Below are 22,031 nucleotides of genomic sequence, written 5' to 3'. Positions count from 1 at the left end.
AGTTCTTTAGTTGTTCTGTAGTTCTTTAGTTGTTCTGTAGTCTGTAGTTCTTTAGCTGTTCTGTAGTTATTTAGTTGTTCTGTAGTTCTTTAGTTGTTCTGTAGTTCTTTAGTTGTTCTGTAGTTATTTAGTTGTTCTGTAGTTCTTTAGTTCTTATGTAGTTCGTTAGTTGTTCTGTAGTTATTTAGTTGTTCTGTAGTTATTTAGTTGTTCTGTAGTTCTTTAGTTGGTCTGTAGTTCTGTAGTTGTTATGTAGTTCTTTAGTTGTTCTGTAGTCTGTAGTTCTTTAGCTGTTCTGTAGTTCTTTGAAAAGCCACGTACTGTGCTTGCAAACTCCAAGATGATGCCTGTACTATATTTATGCTTGTAATCACACACTTGATCTTAGACCTCAGGGAAGATTGCTGGCACATGGATGTCTATTGACAATAGCATACGATATTGTACTGCGTTAGACAACCCACAGCTTTTTCTGTACAGGTTACTGTAATCATTTAGACCAGTGGAAAGTAAGTCTAGGTGTGTTGTTGCTTTTTATTCATTCAACCTTTGGGAAAGAGGCTGAGAGGGAGCATACATTTGCTGACTATATCTGGCATATCAAATTAATTGAACTGACATTGAAGAATTCTAGTGCCAATAGAAAATAACAGAAGGAGTATGACAAACAAGCAATGGTTCTAATATGTACTGGTTAAACAAAATCTCTTGAATACAATTATTTTGATGGCTTGAATCTCAATGGCATGGTCAGCCTCAGAAGCAATGATTAACAGTACAAGCACAATTAGCTTGGTCCTTAGTATGAGCCGGCTGCCATCTTGTGTTGTAACACTGTATCTCTAGGTTAAAATGTGGCCCATGCACCATGGACGTAACACACCACAAAGGGGCAACAGTTCATTGGTGACGAACAGGTAATGTAGAGGCCTACAATGGTTGGATTAATATTACAGCTAGTATAATTGGATGTGAACATTTGTTAAATCCCTCATCTCCATGTGTAGAGAGTATCTTAGATGAATATAATGCCTTCGGATCAACAGTTCCTCTGCTGTCAGGTCTGTCAGTTCCCATTGCTGCATGCATATGTACTGACTGACCCCATTAGTTTCAGAGGTTAATATTGTGATTAAAGAACTGTTGAATCAATTTTATATTTCTTATAAAATAATAGTAGCTATATCCAACATAATACTGAATATCAAAGATTACAGACTGAATTATTTTATACACACTCATAAGCAAATGCCCGTAAGCATATACCCTCATAAACGAGGACAGACACGCGCAGGTTCATATGAACGAAACATATGACTATGACACACCTCCCTCGCCAGCTTCGTCTCACTCACAGGTAGCAGATGTGATAGTATGAATCTATTCATGTGGAGATTATCCAGCTGACCTTTTGTATAAGATGGTTAAGGAACCTTAATATAGCCGGGGTGGAAAGATTATTGCCATTTTATCATCAGGCTTGTCTTATTATCTCATAGACCCCCATACATCTCAATGATAGGACTGGACTGGGATGGCCTCCTTCATAGTGATCACCTGATCAGTTTTGCATGAGCAGATCCTGGTTCACCTTCAACACTATTAAGAGAAAAGCTTGCTGATGACAGTGGGATTGGACTCAGCCCTCCCTCCCCTGTCATTGCAGGTGTATCCTCTGTTCACAGCAGGACCTAACTAATGTGCCTAACCTGCCGGCCCTCTTTATTCAGGGTGTTTTGGGATAACATGGTGTGAATGTGTCCACTTTTTTATTTGCCAGTAATCAATAGATAATTGGTTTTGTCGTATTTTTAGAGACCGTTGGTTTGAATACTGGGACTGGGGTAGAACCAGTACATCCCTTACCCAAGATGAGTGCAACAAAGGAAGATGTTGAGAAGTTCCTGGATGGAAACCCGGCTTTCGCCCAGGGCTACTTCAACAAGAAGCTCACACCAGGGGCCCTCTCTGTGATGGCGGGGATCCCGGAGTCCAAGGTAGATTTTGGGATGTTACAGGAGCTGAGCCAGATAGAGGAAGGCCAGATCCTTTTCGACCTGATCAAAGAAATGCAGGAGAATGTGAACATGGAGAAAGTGGTGTTCAAGATCCTGAAGAGGATCGTCGCCCTGATCCAAGCTGACCGCTGCAGCCTGTTCATGTACCGGGAGAGGAACGGCATCGCGGAGCTAGCCACGCGTCTTTTCAACATCACCACAGAGTCTGAGTTGGACGACTGTGTGGTTCACCCTGACCATGAGATAGTCTTCCCCCTGGACCTTGGGGTGGTGGGAAATGTGGCCCAGACCAAGAAACACATAAATTTGAAAGATACCAATGAGGTAAGAGTCAGATTGTGGAAATGAAACATAAACGTACGCTGTGGTAGTGATTAGGACAGACAGACAGTGTCCTAGAGAATAGGAGCCAGTGGTAGTGATGGGGACAGACAGACAGTGTCCTAGAGAATAGGAGCCAGTGGTAGTGATTGGGACAGACAGACAGTGTCCTAGAGAATAGGAGCCAAAGGTAGTGATGGGGACAGACAGACAGACAGACAGACAGACAGACAGACAGACAGACAGACAGACAGACAGACAGACAGACAGACAGACAGACAGACAGACAGACAGACAGACAGACAGACAGACAGACAGACAGACAGACAGACAGACAGTGTCCCAGAGGTTAGGACATAAATGTTGTGGTAGTGATGAGTACAGACAGACAGTGTCCCAGAGTCTAGGAGCCAGTGGCTTCAGTGTGATTGTGTCAATAACCTTTTTCAAGGGCCTTGTCACACACTCCAACATGATAATATATTTTAGCTGTACCTACTGCCACAAATAACAAACAAATACAAAATAGATAGATGCATCAAGTTCATGTTCAGCCAGACAAAAAAGTGAATAGTTATTTAATCCGTGATTATTTTAACATACACATAGTTTTCACATGTTATTCTTGTTAAAACATGGTGCCACATAAAGTAGTATGGCAACTATAACGTTCTGTGGGGAGCATCTAAATGTATATCTGGAGACAATATAAATCCTCTCAACAGACATAATCCAGTTATTATATATCCCATTACCCCTTGCTGTATCTGGGATTATGGCACCTGTCTTGGGGCGTTTACGCTGGGGTCAGCATGAAGCTATTTATAAATGTATACATTTATATTTCACATTGCCCAGATTTACATTCACTCTTGATATTGAAGTGTATTTCTTAACAGAATGGCCCTTTTATACATTGTCTTTTATCTTGAATTTGCCAGAGGTTAACATGTATTCATCTTTGGTCTATAATGATATGTAAACTGAAAAAGGCTCAACACCAAGCCTATGTATTGACTTATAGACCCATCTTAACACATCCATGTGTGATCTCTGATGTCAGTGATTTGTTTGGTTTTCTGCCATACAGTGCAGTCACTTCAGCTCATTTGTTGATGACCTGACAGAGTACAAAACCAGGAACATATTAGCCTCGCCTATCATGAACGGAGAGGATGTGGTGGCTGTGATCATGGCCCTGAACAAGACCACTGGACCCCACTTCACCACTGAGGATGAGGATGTGAGTACTGAGGATTAAGTGAGTCTCTGAGAATAGGATCCACACATCTCCATGTGTCAGCAGGGAAATCCCACACAGTCACAATGGAAATACTATGATGAGGTCATTACTGGTCACCATAGCAGCACCCACCCGTAGCACACGCTCCAGCAGGTATATCTCACTGGTCACCCCCAAAGCCTATTCCTCCTTTGGCTGCCTTTCCTTCCAGTTCTCTGCTGCCAATGACTGGAACGAATTGCAAAAATCACTGAAGCTGGAGACTCATATCTCCCTCACTAACTTTAAGCATCAGCTGTCGGAGCAGCTCACAGATCACTACACCTGTACATAGCCCATCTGTAAATAGCCCATCCAACTACCTCATCCTCATATTGTTATTTATTTTATTTATTTTTTTGCTCCTTTGCACCACAGTATCTGCACACTCCAGTGTTTAATTGCTAAATTGTAATTACTTCGCCACTACGGCCTATTTATTGTCTTACCTCCCTAATCTTACCTCATTTGCACACACTGTATATAGATTTTTTCTATTGTGTCACTGAATGTACGTTTGTTTATTCCATGTGTAATTCTGTGTTGTTGTTTGTGTCGCGCTGCTTTGCTTTATCTTGGCCAGGTCGCAGTTGTAAATGAGAACTTGTTCTCAACTGGCCTACCTGGTTAAATAAAGGTGAAATAACAATTTAAAAAAATTAAATTACATGACGTTAGAGCCTGAATTAGTTGGGAATGGAAGGCAGGTAGCCTAGTGGTTAAGAGTGTTGGGCCAGTAAACGAAAGGTTGTTCATTTGAATTCCCGAACAAGGCACTTAACCCTAATTGCTCCTGTAAATTGCTCTGAATAAGAGCATCTGCTAAATGACTAAAAACAAAATGGTAATCAAGAGGCCTTCCCCAATCCCAAAGTTTGTTCACTGAAAGCATATGCAGCATATAAACACTGAATGCTGTTGTAGAACACAAACGTGTCCAACAAGGAACACATACAAACTGTATTGCCTTTATGAAGAGGATGGTCACATTAACACTTGATGTTTCCACATACAATACATGCATTCATCCATCTTGCCTTCCCTCTACCACCTTAATTACACATCAATGTATGTAATTCACTCTAAAAATAATTCTGATTTTCTGTCTCCCAGCTTTTTCTGAAGTATCTCAGAATAGCCTCTTTGAACCTGAAGATTTACCAGCTGAACTACCTGTACAACTGTGAGACTCGAAAAGGACAGGTGAGTCTGCTGTCTGTGCTGATATTCAGAGGAAGGAATAGTTGTAAATGACATTATGGTGAATACACAAAAAAAGGCTCTTATTTAGCTTTCACACATTTATGGTTATAGCAACCAACTGGTTTTTAACTAATCCTTTGTGGTTGTTAATTTCTGTCGGGTATAGGTCCTGTTGTGGTCCGCCAACAAGGTGTTTGAGGAGCTGACAGACATTGAGAGACAGTTCCATAAAGCCTTGTATACAGTGCGGGCGTACCTGAACTGTGACAGGTACTCTGTGGGCCTACTGGATATGACAAAGGAGAAGGTGATGCTCTGTCTGCATGTAGCCGGGTCATTCTTCAATTGCGGTGACATTTCGGCATGGCATTTTGGAAATAATGACTTCATTTGTCTAAAATGTGTTTTGTTTAAAAATCATTTATTAAAGTGATATAATTAATCATGTTGCGCACAATGTAATTTCCCTGCATTTAAATTGAGTAACACCAATTACAATTTCGATTTAGACACACCAAATTTTCAATGGAATCCTCAAGTTTATGACATACTAAAAGGGTGTGATTAGCAAATAATGTTCTTTAATATAGACCCCTCCCCCGATAACAGTTTGCCACTGGAGGGAATGCTCAATGCAATGAGTGATTTTCAAGGCAGTAACACCAATGAAATAAAACGTAATATTATATTTGTAATTTTTTTAAAAATAAAGGTATTTTAATAGCCTTCTTCATTTGTATTGATCTATACAATACATGCACTACTTTTGATTACTTTCTTGCATTGAAAATATTAGATAGATATCTCCAAATCCCAAAACATGTCACTACAACTCCTCTCATCACAACTGGGACCAGTCCATTTACTTTAATGCACAAACATAAAGTTTTACAGTATAAAGTACTTGCATTATGTTTTATCATTGATAATCAGTCAAATATAAACAAAAATAGGTATGATATGTAACTATTTGTCATGTTGAAGTGATTTTTCATGGTTGCAAAGGTGAGGGGCGTAAATGCCACAGTAATTCAAGAATGACCAAGCCATTTAGTCATCATAAAGAAGTTATTATGGGTCCTCTGGTAATACTGTAGCCTACATGACATAGCTCATATGGCACTATACAGTATATTATTAACATGCTGTGTGTGACAATCCGTCTGTGTCATTGCTTTGTTGCTACAGGAGTTCTTTGACATCTGGCCAGTGTTGATGGGAGATCAGCCCCCCTACGCTGGACCTGTTACTCCTGATGGCAGAGTAAGTGTTTATTATCTATCTACTTATTCCCACATGAACAGCTCTTTACCGTTTTGCCTTTGTTCTGCAAATTCTCATTTGTGAATTTTTTTTGGGTTATCTGTGATTCTAGGAAGTCATATTCTACAAAGTCATTGATTATATTTTGCATGGAAAAGAGGATATCAAAGTTATCGCGTATGTTTCTCTCACCTTTCTCTGAACATTTGTGTATAGTTGAAGTAGTTACAACCCTGTATGACACTGCATAGAGGAATAATCAATGTGCTGCCTGACTGTCTCCTGTCAACAGGACTCCCACTCTAGAACACTGGGTGTTGTGTACCGGATTGCCCACATATGTGGCCGAAACTGGTCTTGTAAGTTCCCCCTTTTAACTAGCATTCCAGTAGCGTTTGAAATGCTTTCAGAATTCAAATTGCCATGATTTGCATGTGTTGTTGATGCTGTACTGTTTATTATTAATATCTAGATATGTAACATCATGAATCCCACAACAGAGGAGATGTTCAAGTTTCAGGTACATTTTGCTTCATTATAAAATCAGGTATCATTATATGTAGTTTTGGCAAAAAGTTGAGCAACTTGTATATTTCCTGTTGAGCATTTACTTTGTGTCTTCCCATGATGCAGTCAGAGCCCTTGGATGACAGTGGTTGGACCATAAAGAATGTGCTGTCCATGCCAATTGTCAACATGATGGAAGAGATTGTGGGCGTGGCTACATTCTACAACAGGAAAGATGGGAAGCCATTCGACCAGCAGGATGAGGAGCTAATGGAGGTACTTTACTATACTACAGCACTCAGCTGTTTTCTCAACTCCTTCTGTCTTCACAGAGAAGTGGTCAAGTAAAGTGACTCGAGAAAGCCTTCTTCTGCTCCTGCTTTGTGTAGACCACATTGACTTGAATGAACTTACTCAAAATGATATTGTGACTGTCTGTCTCCCAATGTTTAAAAAAATGTTTAATCAAAGTTTGTTGGTAGCGTACACAGATTTGCAGATGTTATCGCAGGTGCAGCGAAATGCTTGTGTTTCTAGCTCCAACAGTTCAGTAAAACCTAGCAATAAAAAAACAATACACACATAATCCAGAAAAATATTTTAAGGAAGAGATATTAGAACGAGCAATGTCAGAGACCGGAATATATATATATATAGTGACTTCGGAAAGTATTCAGACCCCTTAACTTTTTCAATATTTTGTTATTGTAAAATGGATGAAATAAAAAAATACTCAGCAATCTACACACAATACAAAGACAAAGTGAAAACCGGTTTTAAGAAATGTTTGCAAATATATTATATAAAAAACAGAAATGCCTTATTTATATAGGTATTCAGACCCTTTGCTTTGATACTCAGATGCAACCTGTTTCCATTGAAAATCCTTGAGAAGTTTCTACAACTTGATTGGAGTCCACCTGTGGTAAATTCAATTGATTGGACATGATTTGGAAAGGCACGCACCTGTCTATATAAAGTTCCCACAGTTGAAAGTGCATGCCAGAGCAAAAACCAAACCAGGTAGAAAGGAAGTGTCCGTAGAGCTCAGAGACAGGATTGTCTCAAAGCACAGATCTGGGGAAGGGTACCAAAACATTTCTGCAGCATTGAAGGTCCCCGAGAACACAGTGGACTCCATCATTCTTTTATATTTAGTTTATTTTTTATTTTTGCCCTTTTTCTCCCCAATTTTGTGGAAACAAATTGGTAGTTACAGTCTTGTCTCATCGCTGCAACTCCCGTACGGACTCGGGAGAGGTGAAGGTTGAGAGCCGTGTGTCCTCCGAAACACAACCCAACCAAGCTGAATTGCTTCTTGACACAATGCCCGCTTAACCCGGAAGCTAGCTGCACCAATGTGTCAGAGGAAACACCGTACACCTGGCAACCGTGTCAATCAATCAATCAAATGTATTTATAAAGCCCTTCTTACATCAGCTGATGTCACAAAATGCTGTACAGAAACCCAGCCTAAAACCCCAAACAGAAAGCATTGCAGGTGTAGAAGCACGGTGGCTAGGAAAAACTCCCTAGAAAAGCCAGAACCTAGGAAGAAACCTAGAGAGTAACCAGGCTATGAGGGGTGGCCAGTCCTCTTCTGGCTGTGCCAGGTGGCCAAGATGTTCAAATGTTCATAGATGACCAGCAGAGTCAAATAATAATAATCACAGTAGTTGTCGATGGTGCAACAGGTCAGAACCTCAGGAGTAAATGTCAGTTGGCTTTTCATAGCCGATCATTCAGAGTACAGGTCAGGGTTCCATAGCCGCAGGCAGAACAGTTGAAACTGGAGCAGCAGAACGGCCAGGTGGACTGGGGAGAGCAAGGAGTCATCAGGCCAGGTAGTCCCGAGGCATGGTCCTAGGGCTCAGGTCCTCCAAGAGAGAGAAAGAAAGAAAGAAAGAAAGAAAGAAAGAGAGAAAGAAAGAGAGAAATTTTTTTTAAAAAAGAGAGAATTAGAGAGAGCACACTTAAATTCACAAATTCACACAGAGCACACTTAAATTCACACATTCATACTGAAGGCTGAGACAGAAGGGGTCGGGAGACAATACCCCCGACAATACCCCCGGACAGGGCCAAACAGGTAGGATATAACCCCACCCACTTTGCCAAAGCACAGCCCCTACACCACTAGAGGGATATTTTCAACCACCAACTTAACATCCTCAGACAAGGCCGAGTATAGCCCACGAAGATCTCCGCCACAGCACAACCCAAGCGGGGGGCGCCAACCTGGACAGGAAGATCACGTCAGTGACTCAACCCACTCAAGTGACACACCCCTCCTAGGGACGGCATGGAAGAGCACCAGTAAGCCAGTGACTCGGCCCCTGTAATAGGGTTAGAGGCAGAGAATCCTAGTGGAGAGAGGGGAACCAGCCAGGTAGAGACAGCAAGGGCAGTTCGTTGCTCCAGTGCCTTTTCGTTCACCTTCACACTCCTGGGCCAGACAATAAAGACTTAATAGGTTGAGACCGAGTCTACGTCTCTCACATGGATAGGCAGACCATTTCATAAAAATTGAGCTCTATAGGAGAAAGCCCTGCCTCCAGATGTTTGCTTAGAAATTCTATGGACAGTAAGGAGGCCTGTGTCTTGTGATCATAGCGTACATGTAGGTATGTACGGCAGGACCAAATCGGAAAGATAGGTAGGAGCAAGCCCATGTAATGCTTTGTAGGTTAGCAGTAAAACCTTGAAATCAGCCCTTGCCTTAACAGGACGCCAGTGTAGGGAGGCTAGCACTGGAGTAATATGATCACATTTTTTGGTTCTAGTCAAGATTCTAGCATCTGTGTTTAGCACTAACTGAAGTTTATTTAGTGCTTTATCTGGGTTGCCGGAAAGTAGAGCATTGCAGTAGTCTAACCTAGAAGTGACAAAAGCATGGATACATTTTTCTGCATCATTTTTGGAGAGAAAGTTTCTGATTTTTGTAATGTTACGTAGATGGAAAAAAGCTGTCCTTGAAACAGTCTGGATATGTTCGTCAAAAGAGAGATCAGGGTCCAGAGTAACACCAAGCTTCTTCACAGTTTTATTTGAGATGACTGTACAACCATCAAGATTAATTTACATATTTAACAGAAGATCTCTTTGTTTCTTGGGACCTAGAACAATCATCTCTGTTTTGTCTGAGTTTAAAAGTTGAACATTTGCAGCCATCCACTTCCTTATGTCTGAAACACAGGCATCCAGGGAGGGCAATTTTGGGGCTTCACCATGTTTCATCAAAATGTACAGCTGTGTGTCATCCGCATAGCAGTGAAAGTTAACATTATGTTTCCGAATGACATCACCAAGAGGTAAAATATATAGTGGAAACAATAGTGGTCCTAAAACGGAACCTTGAGGAACACCGAAATTTACAGTTGATTTGTCAGAGGACAAACCATCCACAGAGACAAACTGTTATCTTTCTGACAGATAAGTTCTAAACCAGGTCAGAACTTGTCCGTGTAGACCAATTTGGGTTTCCAATCTTTCCAAAAGAATGTGGTGATCGATGGTATCAAAGTAGCACTAAGGTCTAGGAGCACGAGGACAGATGCAGAGCCTCAGTCTGACACCATTAAAAGATAATTTACCACCTTCACAAGTGCAGTCTCAGTGCTATGATGGTGTCTAAAACTAGACTGAAGCGTTTTGTATACATTGTTTGTCTTCGGGAAGGCAGTGAGTTGCTGCGCAACAGCTTTTTCTAAAATGTCAGCGTGCACTGCGCCCAGCCTGCCACAGGAGTCACTAGTGAGTGATGGGACAAGGACATCCCTGCCTGCCAAACCCTCCTGTAACCCGGACAACACTGGACCAATTGTGCGCCACCCCATGGGTCTCCCGGTCGCGGCCGGCTGTGACAGAGCCTGGAATTGAACCCAGAATCTCTAGTGGCACAGCTAGCACTGCGATACAGTGCCTTAGACCAGGGCTCCATCAATCTTAAATGGAAAAACTTTGGAACTACCAAGACTCTTCCTAGAGCTGGCCGCCAAAGTGAGCATTCGGGAGAGAATGGCCTTGGTCAGGGAGGTGACCAAGAACCCAATGGTCACTCTGACAGACCTCTAGAACTCCTTTGTGGAGATGGGAGGACCTTCCAAAAGGACAAGCATCTCTGCAGCACTCCACCAATCAGGCCTTTATGGTAGAGTGGCCACTCTTCAGTAAAAGGCACATGACAGCCTGCTTGAAGTTTGCCAAAAGGCACCTAAAGACTCTCAGACCATGAGAAACAAGATTCTCCGGACTGATGAAACCAAGATTGAACTATTTGGTCTGAATGCCAAGCACCACGTCTGGAGGAAACCAGGCACCAGGATTTTTTCAGCAGCAGGGACTGGGAGACTAGTCAGGATCGAGGGAAAGATGAACGGAGCAAGTACAGAGAGATCCTTGATGAAACACCGGCCTCAACGTCAACAGTGCAGAGGCGACTCCGGGATGCTGGCCTTCTAGGCAGAGTTCCAAAGAAAAAGCCATATCTCAGACTGGCCAATAAAAAGAAAAGATTAAGATGGGCAAAAGAACACAGACACTGGACAGAGGAACTCTGCCTAGAAGGCCAGAATCTTTAGTCGCCTCTTCACTGTTGACGTTGAGACTGGTGTTTTGCGGGTACTATTTAATGAAGCTGCCAGTTGAGGACTTGTGAGGCATCTGTTTCTCAAACTAGACACTAATGTACTTATCCTCTTGCTCAGTTGTGCACGGAGGCCTCCCACTCCTCTTTCTATTCTGGTTAGAGACAGTTTGCGCTGTTCTGTGAAGGGAGTAGCGAAAAGCGTTGTACGAGATCTTCAGTTTCTTGGCAATTTCTTGTATGGAATAACCTTCATTTCTCAGAACAAGAATAGACTGACGAGTTAGAAGAAAAGCCTTTGTTTCTGGCCATTTTCAGCCTGTAATCGAACCCACAAATGCTAATGCTCCAGATACTAAACCAGTCTAAAGAAGGACAGTTTTATTGCTTCTTTAATCAGAACAACAGTTTTCAGCTGTGCTAACATAATTGCAAAATGGTTTTCTAATGATCAATTAGACTTTTAAAATTATAAAATTGGATTAGCTAACAAAACGTGCCATTGGAACACAGGTGTGATGGTTGCTGATAATGGGCCTCTGCACGCCTATGTAGATATTCCATTAAAAATCAGCTGTTTCCAGCTACAATTTAGAACATTAACATTTAGAACATAGACATTTAGAACATTAACAATGTCTACACTGTATTTCTGATCAATTTGATGTTATTTTAAAGTTAATTTTTTTAAATTTTCTTTCAAAAACAAGGACATTTCTAAGTGACCCAAAACTTTTGAACGGTAGCGTGTATGTATATATGGGTAAAATGGGTAAAACAGTATGTAAACATCAATAAATTGACCAGTTCTCAGTGTAAATTGGACAGCAGTCTCAAAGGTGAAAGGTAGAGTACTGGGTGGTAGCCGGCTAGAACAGTGACTAAAGTTCAGGGCAGAGTGAATTCCAATAATTTCAATTTTATTTGTATTATTTGCATGGCCTGGAGATAGAAGCTGTTTCTCAGTCTCAGCTTTGTTGCACCTGTACTGTCTCTGCCTTCTAGATGGTAGCGGGGTGAACAAGCCGTGGCTCGGGTGGCTGAGGTCCTTGATGATATTCTTAGCGTTCCTGTGACACCGGGGGCTGTAGATATCCTGCAGGGTAAGCAGTGATGTGTTGGGCTGATCGCAGCACCCTCTGGAGAGCCCTGCGGTTGTGGGAAGTGCAATTCTTTAAGGGTCTTAGGGGCCAAGCCAAATTTTGTCAGCCTCCTGAGGATAAAGAGGCGCTGTTGCACCGTCTTCACCTTGTTGTCTGTGTGAAGGGACCCTTTCAAGTTGTCAGTATTGTGCACGCTGAGGAACTTGAAGCTTTTGACCCTCCGCACTACGGCCCCGTCGATGTGGATGGGGGTGTGCTCTCTCTGCTGTCTCCTGTAGTCCACGATCAGCTCCTTTGTTTTGTTGACTTGGAGGGAGTCATGGGTGAACATGGAGTACAGGAGGGTGCTGAGCATGCACCCCTGTGGGGCCCCCATATTGAGGACCAGTGTGGCAGAGGTGTTGTTGCCCACTTTCCCCACTTGTCTTCATCAGGACTTTCAAGTCTTCACCAAGTTTCACCATGTTGGCTACTGAATAAACCTACTCTGAATGACATTGTTTCTGTCTGTCTCCCCAGGCTATGACTAACTTCCTGGGCTGGTCCCACCTCAACACAGACACTAATGACAGGATGAAAATGATGGAGAACCGGAAAGACATAGCCCAGGACATGGTTCTCTACCATGTCAAGTGCCGTGATGACGAAATACAGAAAATCCTGGTGAAGACTTGCTCAAAGATATTATACACACCAAAGATCTAACCCCCTTTATACGAGAAGTATTGTTTTAATGTTTGACACTCATTGTTGTTTCATGTATGTTAGAAAACCAGGCAGTATTTCGACAGAGAGCCCTGTGACTGTGAAGAGGATGAGTTTCTGCAGATTCTGGTATTACCACATTATATTTATAGAATAACAGTTTGGTCATCATCTGGTTCCAGATTAACTGGAACAGTAGGCCTGCATTTGAAACCTCTACATTCATATGGCCGTATGTTGAGTTTGCTGTTAATAATGCCATAATAATCATGCATTATAACACAGAAAAAAGAACTACCTGGCCCCAAGAAGTTTGAGATCTACGAGTTCGGGTTCTCTGACTTTGACTGCACAGAGCTGGAGCTGGTGATGTGTGGGATCCAGATGTACTATGAGGTTGGAGTGGTCAAGAAGTTCCAGGTTCCACAGGAGGTAACGTTACTGTACAATCATGATCTCTACTGCAACATCTTTCAACACTGGGGAAGTGTCAATTTGAGCAACTACTCTGAATATACTGTATATATGAACATGTATGTATGCTGTTTGTCATTAGTTAATTTATTGCTCTCCCATAATATCTGTTTATGTTGTAATGCTCTACTTCCAAATCCCATGAAAACCATCAGGCATCTTTATTTATTTCAACAGGTTCTGGTGCGCTTCCTGTTCTCTATCAGCAAAGGCTACAGGAAAATCACCTATCACAACTGGCGCCACGGTTTCAATGTTGGGCAGACTATGTTCACACTGTTGACGGTAGGAGTTCTTAATAGTAGTAATGTACTTTATTTTGTCTCACAGAAAATAAAAGGCATATTTTCTTACAGATATCCTAATTTGACTAGTTTCTCACATTAGCAAAATAATCCTGCAGCAACATGAAATGTGAATAATAATTAATGGATTTTTTTCATGGGGTTGATATGCTTTTTGTTAGGATAAATCAAGTCTGATAAAGTGGTTATTACTAACTTTAGAAGCCTTTTTAAACCTCAAATATACTACAATTGGCATTTTCGGCTGCACAGGAATATTCTCTGTGACAACAATCTGTATTTGCCCAAAAACTTAACTGAAAGACATAATTAAAAGACATCTCTAATTCTTAATGTAAAACTGCTGTGTTTTGTTGTGTTAGACAGGGAACCTGAAAAGGTACTACACAGATCTGGAGGTGATGGCCATGATCACCTCTGCTTTTCTCCATGATATCGACCACAGGGGGACAAACAACCTCTACCAGGTGAAGTGAGTACTCCTGGGAATCTCTGCTCTCTGAGAGTTGGTACAACCAGCCCTTCATATATTTCTAGGTCTCTTCTTTTACTATCTCTCTCATCGCAACTGTAAATGTAGAGAAGCACTTGGATTAGCTTTGTGTGATGAATGGCTTATGATGAGCTCCCTGTACAGTGAGTGGTCTGGTCCCTCCTCATCGACAGATCTGGTAACCCGCTAGCCAAGCTTCACGGCTCGTCTGTCCTGGAGAGGCATCATCTAGAATTTAGCAAGTTCCTTCTGGCAGACGAGGTACGTAAGGCTTTGTATCTCAACTACTGCAGTAGCACCTTTAATGTCAATTATTTATTAATTGGTACTCTTTGCTTCCATGTTGATCACATGACGCTTTCGTCTAACTCCTCCTCCCTCCCACCAGTCCTTGAATATCTACCAGAACCTCAACAGAAGACAGAATGAGCATGCCATCCACCTCCTGGACATTGCCATCATTGCAACAGACTTGCAACTCTATTTCAAGTGAGTAATAGCATTTTATTTGTCACATGCTTCATAAACAACAGGTGTCGACTAGTGAAATGCTTACTTACGGCTCTTTTTCCAACAATGCAGAGGTAAAGATAAAAACACACTTAACAAAAATATAAACTTAACATGAAACAATTTCAAAGATTTTACTGAGTTACAATTCATATAAGGAAATTAGCCCTAATCTATGGATTTCACATGACTGGGAATACAGATATGCATCTGTTGATCACAGATACCTTAAAAAAAGGTAGGGGCGTGGATCAGACCACCATTTTCCTCATGCAGCGTAACACATGTCCTTCGCATAGAAATGATCAGGCTGCTGATTGTGGCTTGTGGAACGTTGTCCCAATCCTCTTCAATGGCTGTGCGAAGTTGCTGGATATTGGCGGGAACTGGAACACACTGTAGTACACGTCATTAAAGAGCATCCCAAACATGCTCAATGGGTGACATGTCTGGTCAGTATGCAGGCCATGGAAGAACTGGGACATTTTCAGCTTCCAGGAATGGGGTACAAATCCTTGCGATATGGGGCTGTGCATTATCATGCTGAAACATGAGGTGATGGCGGTGGATGAATGACACGATAAAATGCAATTGTGTTTGTTGTCCGTAGCTTATGCCTGCCCATACCATAACTCCACCGCCACCATGGTGCACTCTGTTCAGAACCTTGACATCAGCAAACCGCTCGCCCACACGACACCATACAGGCTGCCATCGGCCTGGTAGTTGAAACCCGGGATTAATCTGTTAAGAGCACATTTCTCCAGTGTGCCAGTGGCCATCGAAGGTGAGCATTTGCCGACGCCTAACTGCAGTCAGGTCAAGACCCTGGTGAAGACAATGAGCATGCAGATGAGCTTCCCTGAGATGGTTTCTGACAGTTTGTGCAGAAATTCTTTGGTTGTGCAAACCCATAGTTTCATCAGCTGTCCGGGTGGCTGGTCTCAGACAATCCCGCAGGTGAAGAAGCCAGATGTGGAGGTCCTGAGTTGGCGTGGTTACACATGGTCTGCGGTTGTGAGGCCAGCTAGACATACTGCCAAATTCTCTAAAACGACATTGGAGGCGACTTATGGTAGAGAAATGAACAGTCAATTTTCTGGCAACAGCTCGGGTGGACATTCCTGTAGTAGGCATGCCAACTGCACGCTCCTTCAAAACTTGAGACATATTTTGCATTGTGTTGTGTGACAAAACTGCGCATTTTATAGTGGCCTTTAATTGTCCCCAGAACAAGGTGCACACATGTTCTTTAATCAGCTTCTTGATACGCCACACCTGTCAGGTGGATGGATTATCTAGGCAAAGGAGAAATGCTCACTAACAGGGAGGTAAACAAATTTGTTAAAGCATTTTTAGAGAAATAAGCTTTTTATGCTTATGGCAAATGTCTGTGATCTTTTATTTCAACTTATGAAACATGGGACCAACACTTTACATGTTGTGTTTATATTTTTGTTCAGTATATATTTTTAGTCCGGCAAATTCACCCAAATCTATCTGGATATGAATAATACACTGAGTATAACAAACAGTGGTACACCTACCTAATATTAGGTTGAATATGAAACATGGGACCAACACATTCTTCCTTCAGCTGTTCAGTGTAATAATAGAAACAGTGACACGAGGAACAAATACACAGTGAATAACAATAACGAGTAAAAATTGTGTGGCTATACAGTATACAAGGAGTACCGAGACAGTGTGCAGGGTTCAAGGTAATTGAAGTAGCTATGTACACACACGTATGGGTTAAATAAACGTTAAATAAAAACAATTTAAAAAAGGGGTAAAGTGACTAGGCAACAGGATAGATCACAGATCGTAGCAGCAGCGCATGTGATAGTGTGAAAGTGTGTGTGTGTAGTCAGTATGCATGTGTGCGTGTGTTATGTGTGTGTGGACGTACATTTTAAGTCAGAAGTTTACATACACTTAGGTTGGAGTCATTAAAACTCGTTTTTCAAGCACTCCACAAATGTCTTGTTAAACAAACTATAGTTTTGGCAAGTCAGTTAGGACATCTACTTTGTGCATGACACAAGTAATTTTTCCAGCAATTGTTTAAAGACAGATTATTTCACTTATAATTCACTGTGTCACAATTCCAGTGGGTCAGAAGTTTACATACACTAAGTTGACTGTGCCTTTAAACAGCTTGGAAAATTCCAGAAAATGATGTCATGGCTTTAGAAGCTTCTGATTGGCTAAATTACATCATTTGAGTCAATTGGAGGTGTACCTGTGGATGTATTTCAAGGCCTACCTTCAAACTCAGTGCCTCTTTGCTTGACATCATGGGAAATCAAAATAAATAAATAAACAAGTCTGGTTCATCCTTGGGAGCAGTCGTCATAGCCGTCATACCGCTCAGGAATGAGACGCGTTCTGTCTCCTAGAGATGAACGTACTTTGGTGCGAAAATTGTAAATCAATCCCAGAACAGCAGCAAAGGACCTTGTGAAGATGCTGGAGGAAACCGGTACAAAAGTATCTATATCCACAGTAAAACGAGTCCTATATCGACATAATCTGAAAGGCCGCTCAGCAAGGAAGAAGCCACTGCTCTAAAACCACCATAAAAAAGCCAGACTACGGTTTGCAACTGCACATGGGGACAAAGATCGTACTTTTTGGAGAAATGTCCTCTGGTCTGATGAAACAAAAATAGGACTGTTTGGCCATAATGACCATCGTTATGTTTGGAGGAAAAATGGGGAGGCTCGCAAGCCGAAGAACACCATCCAAACCGTGAAGCAGGGGGGTGGCAGCATCATGTTGTGGGGGTGCTTTGCTGCACAGGAGGGACTGGTGCACTTCACAAAATAGATGGCATCATGAGGTAGGAAAATTATGTGGATATATTGAAGAAACATCTCAAGACATCAGTCAGGAAGTTAAAGCTTGGTTGCAAATGGGTCTTCCAAATGGACAATGACCCCAAGCATACTTCCAAAGCTGTGGTAAAATGGCTTAAGGTCAACAAAGTCAAGGTATTGGAGTGGCCATCACAAAGCCCTGACCTCAATCCTATAGAAAATGTGTGGGCAGAGCTGAAAAAGCATGTGCGAGCAAGGAGGCCTACAAACCAGACTTAGTTACACCAGGAGGAATGGGTCAAAATTCACCAAACTTATTGTGGGAAGCTTGTGGAAGGCCACCTAAAACATTTGACACAAGTTAAACAATTTAAAGGCAATGTTACCAAATATTAATTGAGTGTATGTAAACCTCTGACCCACTGGGAATGTGATGAAAGAAATAAAGTAAATAATTCTCTCTACTATTCTGACATTTCACATTCTGAAAATAAAGTGGTGATCCTAACTGACCTAAGACAAGGAATTTTTACTCTGATTAAATGTCAGGAATTGTCTAAACTGAGTTTAAATGTATTTGGCTAAGGTGTATAAACTTCTGACTTCAACTGTACATGTAAATGTGTGTACTGTATGTGTGTGTTGGCGTGTTAGTGTGAGTTTGTTGGTAGTGTCCAGTGTGTTTGCTTGAGAGTCCGTGCAGGAATGTTAATTACATACACTTTTTTTGCATTAACTGCAATACGTTTTCTATGCCCTATAGAAATCTTAGGAAGAATGTATTGTTGTCAATATGGACTTTCTCTGCATATTGAAGCACTGTTAATCCAAATGTTTGTTTTTCACAGCTTTAGTTGCAACATTCATGCCTACTTAGCCCTGTAAAGTTGCGGAAAACAAGATTTCACAATGCACAGTTTATAAGTTTAACAGAATGTATAAATCTCTGTTTGGACTTTTTCCAATGTCACCAGGAAGCGAACAATGTTCCAGAAGATTGTTGACCTATCAAAGACCTACGAAGATGAGAAGAAGTGGGTGGACTGGATGTCACTGGAGACGACCAGGAAAGAGATTGTCTTGTGAGTGCAGTTCATGGTAGGGGGAGGATTGTAGTAATAGTGGGATATGTAGGATTATAAAATGCACATTGGATCTTATCTTTGCACTTCTACTTTGCTCTGAACCTTCAATAATTCCCCTCAAAGGGCCATGATGATGACAGCATGTGACCTGTCAGCCATCACTAAACCATGGGAGGTGCAAAGCAAGGTGAGGAGATCCTCAGATTATAGCCCAATTATATACCTTGAAGACATTTTAGCAGAAGCTTTTGTGTTTCTGTAAATCAATAAATCTGTCCAACATAGTGAAATACTTGGGACTGTCTGGCTTCATCCAGGTGGCGCTGTCTGAAGCAGCTGAGTTCTGGGAGCAGGGTGACTTGGAAAGGGAAGTTCTTGAAAAACAACCCATTGTAAGTATATCTGTTGTGTATGTGTGTGTGTGTTGTGCGTTTAATCATGTTTTTCTCCCTCCTTTCCTCCAGACCATGATGGACAGAAACTGCGCTGGCCAACTGCCCAAGCTGCAGTGTGGTTTCATTGACTTTGTCTGCACATTCATCTACAAGGTACAGTATGTACTACCACTTTTTCAGACTAGCTACATCTCTCAGCTTCACATCTATTGCTAAGCACAAAGTAAACCATGAATCATACCTTCTATTGGATGTATAGAATTACTAAATGCACAACTGTCATTCAGAGAAACATTATTTAGTTAGCTGGCTTGACTGTCAGAAATAGAGCTCGCTAGTTTATGTTTCCATCAGGAATTCTCCCGCTTCCATCCGGCCATCCAGCCGATGTATGATGGCCTCCTGAACAACAGGAAGGAGTGGAAGGCCAAGCAGGAAGAGTACGAGGCCAAGCAGGCCATCCTGGAAGCCCAGTCAGGTCAGAGTGGAGGATATATTGCATTATTGCTCTGTAGTTTAGATAGCATTTTGTCTGCAGTAAAAGTAACACAGATGATCCTTAGCACGTACTTTATTTTCTATTCTTGTAATGTACAGGGTCCAAGACGTGCTCAGTGTGCTAGAGCCCGTTTTGGAGGTAGATCACTCCAGGATACATCACAGCCACACAGTCTTGCTGCCGGCCGGGGCAGTGCCAGCCTCACCTCAGAGCAGCTGTGGAAAGACAGCCTGCACTCACAGCATATCAGAGCCTTGGAGAAGAGCCAGAGGGACTATTTAGCAGTCATGCAGAAAAGCAGTTGGACCTGCTGGTTACAGACCCATGTTGGCACATTATGGACACAACAGTCAAGTTTCTTCCTTCAGTTGAAGGGTAGTTGTCATTAGTTGCATTGGCAAATCCACATTTTAGAAGTTACCCCTGTCAATATGTTCCACGACCTTCGGAGGAATCCTGCACGTTCTGATAGCAAGTAGACACGTGGAGAGTATGCGTCTTAGTGGATTTTTTTAATTTTTTTTGTACCACTTTGAACTTTTTAAACTTATGTACACTAAGTTCCTGAAGGTCTTTATCAACCAATTTAAGGAACAAGAAATCACTAAATTCTGAAAAATGTGTTTCTAAACATATGTGGAATGTCCTATGAATATTACATTATTATGCATTGCTTCTCATTCGACCTTTTTCATACAGAATACTGTTAAATAATAAATCATTTAACAGTATTCTGTATTTTTTTTACATTCCTTTTACCTTTATTTAACCAGGCAAGTCAGTGACGGCCTAGGAACAGTGGGTTAACTGCCTTATTCAAGGGCAGTTATTATACAAAACCTTGGTGGATTCATCAAGAATCCAATATTACATCAACAGTGTAATTACCGTGACTTACGTTGTTCTTCATACCTTCCAGTCAGTCATCATTTACATGAGAGAATGTGTTTACCCTAATGGTAATCAAAAGTAGATTATGCAGTAGTAAGGTTAGCGTCCACATACGCCATGGCGGTAGCTAGACTAGCAGTTAGATCGTTGGGCCAGTAACCGAAAGGTTGCTAGTTCGAACTCCTGAGCCGACAAGGTAAAAAAAATCTGTGTGCCCTTGAGCAAGGCACTTAACCCTAATTGCTCCAGGGTCACCATTGATAATGGCAAACTCTGGCCATGACCCCATTCTCTGAGGGGGTTGGGATATGCAAAAAACACATTTCCAATTCACATGAGTATTAATACACACTTGTACATGTGTGAAACGGGACAAAAAAAAGCACCCACGGTATTTATGTGTTTTATGATTTCACTCCATTACAGGGTAACGTTATCCCTTGTTGTGGGTTGCTATGTGATAGTTTTGCTGTCAACTAATTGTTACCGTTTTGTCCCGTGCTGTTTAAGTACAGCAAGGTAAATGTTATAGAAAGACTGAAGTCAAGACAGTCGAGATTCTCTGTGTGTGTACATTTACAATGTATTGTACTGAGAAAGGAGAGAAAGGAGTTGACATTTTCAGGAAGGTCTGTTCCAGTCCCTGGCTATCAACACTGAACTAGAAATGCTTCATTTTGAAAAAAAAACAATCATTCTCAATATGTAACTGTTCACTGTTTATTTTAGAATATTTGAATGAGACATACTTAAGGTAAAAACAAGATACAATATGTCTCAAATGATGTGTGTGTATGATCAATATAACAATATGGATGGATTTCCAAATGGTCCACTGAGGATAATGGTCAAAGTCCCATCCCTCGGTAGAGTTACTGAAGCCAGTGGCCTTGATTCTGATATGAGCCGACTCAGTGGATCCATAGAATCTCCTAGTACTCGTTATGAACAAAGAATAATCATGTTCTTATAGCAGCCTCACTTTCTATGGGGTATCTATGCTTTGATAGATGTAATCATTTGTAAATAGTCTCCTGCTGTAAATATATTTAAATTATAGTATATTTTTTCAGATGATTAATAGGTAATACATAGATTTCCTCTATGAACGTCAGTGCAACATTACTGTTATGCTCTGTCGACATTAAACTAAATATCAAGTACCCATTTATTAGAAGCAGCAATTATTTTTGCTTAATCTTTCCAATATCATACCATTAAAAACTGCAACTAACATTTTATTCCCCACTTTGCTGTTACAAATATTTGCATGTAAATATGACCAGAATTCTGAAGCTCTGTATGTGCTATCTACAATTACCAAAATAAAGCCAATTCATTTTTAAAGGATGCATTTTGTCTAATGGTATCTTGTCAGTTTTATATAACAGGAAACCTAATTTGTAAAATATCCTATTGTTTGTATGCATATGGTCAGAGGTTGGGTCAAAGTATCTAAGTTACCCCTGGCCCAGCAGCATACAGACAGAAATGCAACAAGTTACAACAAAATGCTTTCAGATTATAGAAAAAGTATGTGCATGTCAAATATTCATGAAAGTAATCACAA

At 41.3% G+C, this 22,031-nt stretch overlaps 1 protein-coding gene across 1 annotated transcript; it reads left to right on the top strand.

The window, feature by feature from the left end:
- The first annotated feature begins 1,678 nt into the window (after positions 1 to 1,678).
- LOC115149259 (rod cGMP-specific 3',5'-cyclic phosphodiesterase subunit beta-like) lies at positions 1,679 to 21,811 on the top strand. Its single transcript, XM_029691947.1, has 22 exons — positions 1,679 to 2,342; positions 3,430 to 3,582; positions 4,735 to 4,824; positions 4,991 to 5,131; positions 6,013 to 6,087; positions 6,200 to 6,264; positions 6,380 to 6,446; positions 6,560 to 6,607; positions 6,721 to 6,870; positions 12,802 to 12,945; positions 13,051 to 13,116; positions 13,273 to 13,419; positions 13,639 to 13,746; positions 14,129 to 14,238; positions 14,433 to 14,520; positions 14,648 to 14,748; positions 18,566 to 18,673; positions 18,800 to 18,863; positions 18,994 to 19,068; positions 19,141 to 19,224; positions 19,426 to 19,549; positions 19,669 to 21,811. The coding sequence occupies exons 1-22, from the start codon at positions 1,872 to 1,874 to the stop codon at positions 19,692 to 19,694; spliced, it is 2,505 nt and encodes an 834-aa protein (XP_029547807.1). The 5' UTR covers positions 1,679 to 1,871; the 3' UTR covers positions 19,695 to 21,811.
- Positions 21,812 to 22,031: the final 220 nt, after the last annotated feature.

Source organism: Salmo trutta, chromosome 15 (assembly GCF_901001165.1).
Source record: "Salmo trutta chromosome 15, fSalTru1.1, whole genome shotgun sequence".
Classification (NCBI taxonomy): domain Eukaryota; kingdom Metazoa; phylum Chordata; class Actinopteri; order Salmoniformes; family Salmonidae; genus Salmo; species Salmo trutta.
Note: the sequence above shows the minus strand (reverse complement) of the source record. Positions and strands in the feature narration are given on the sequence as shown.

What these genes read in the sequence shown, in the direction of transcription:
- LOC115149259 (XM_029691947.1), top strand. Translation starts at nt 1,872, where the DNA reads ATGAGTGCAACAAAGGAAGATGTTGAGAAGTTCCTGGATGGAAACCCG. An exon ending in ACGAAATACAGAAAATCCTG is followed by an intron (nt 12,946 to 13,050) that starts GTGAAGACTTGC and finishes CATGTATGTTAG; the next exon opens with AAAACCAGGCAGTATTTCGA. An exon ending in GACTTGCAACTCTATTTCAA is followed by an intron (nt 14,749 to 18,565) that starts GTGAGTAATAGC and finishes CAATGTCACCAG; the next exon opens with GAAGCGAACAATGTTCCAGA.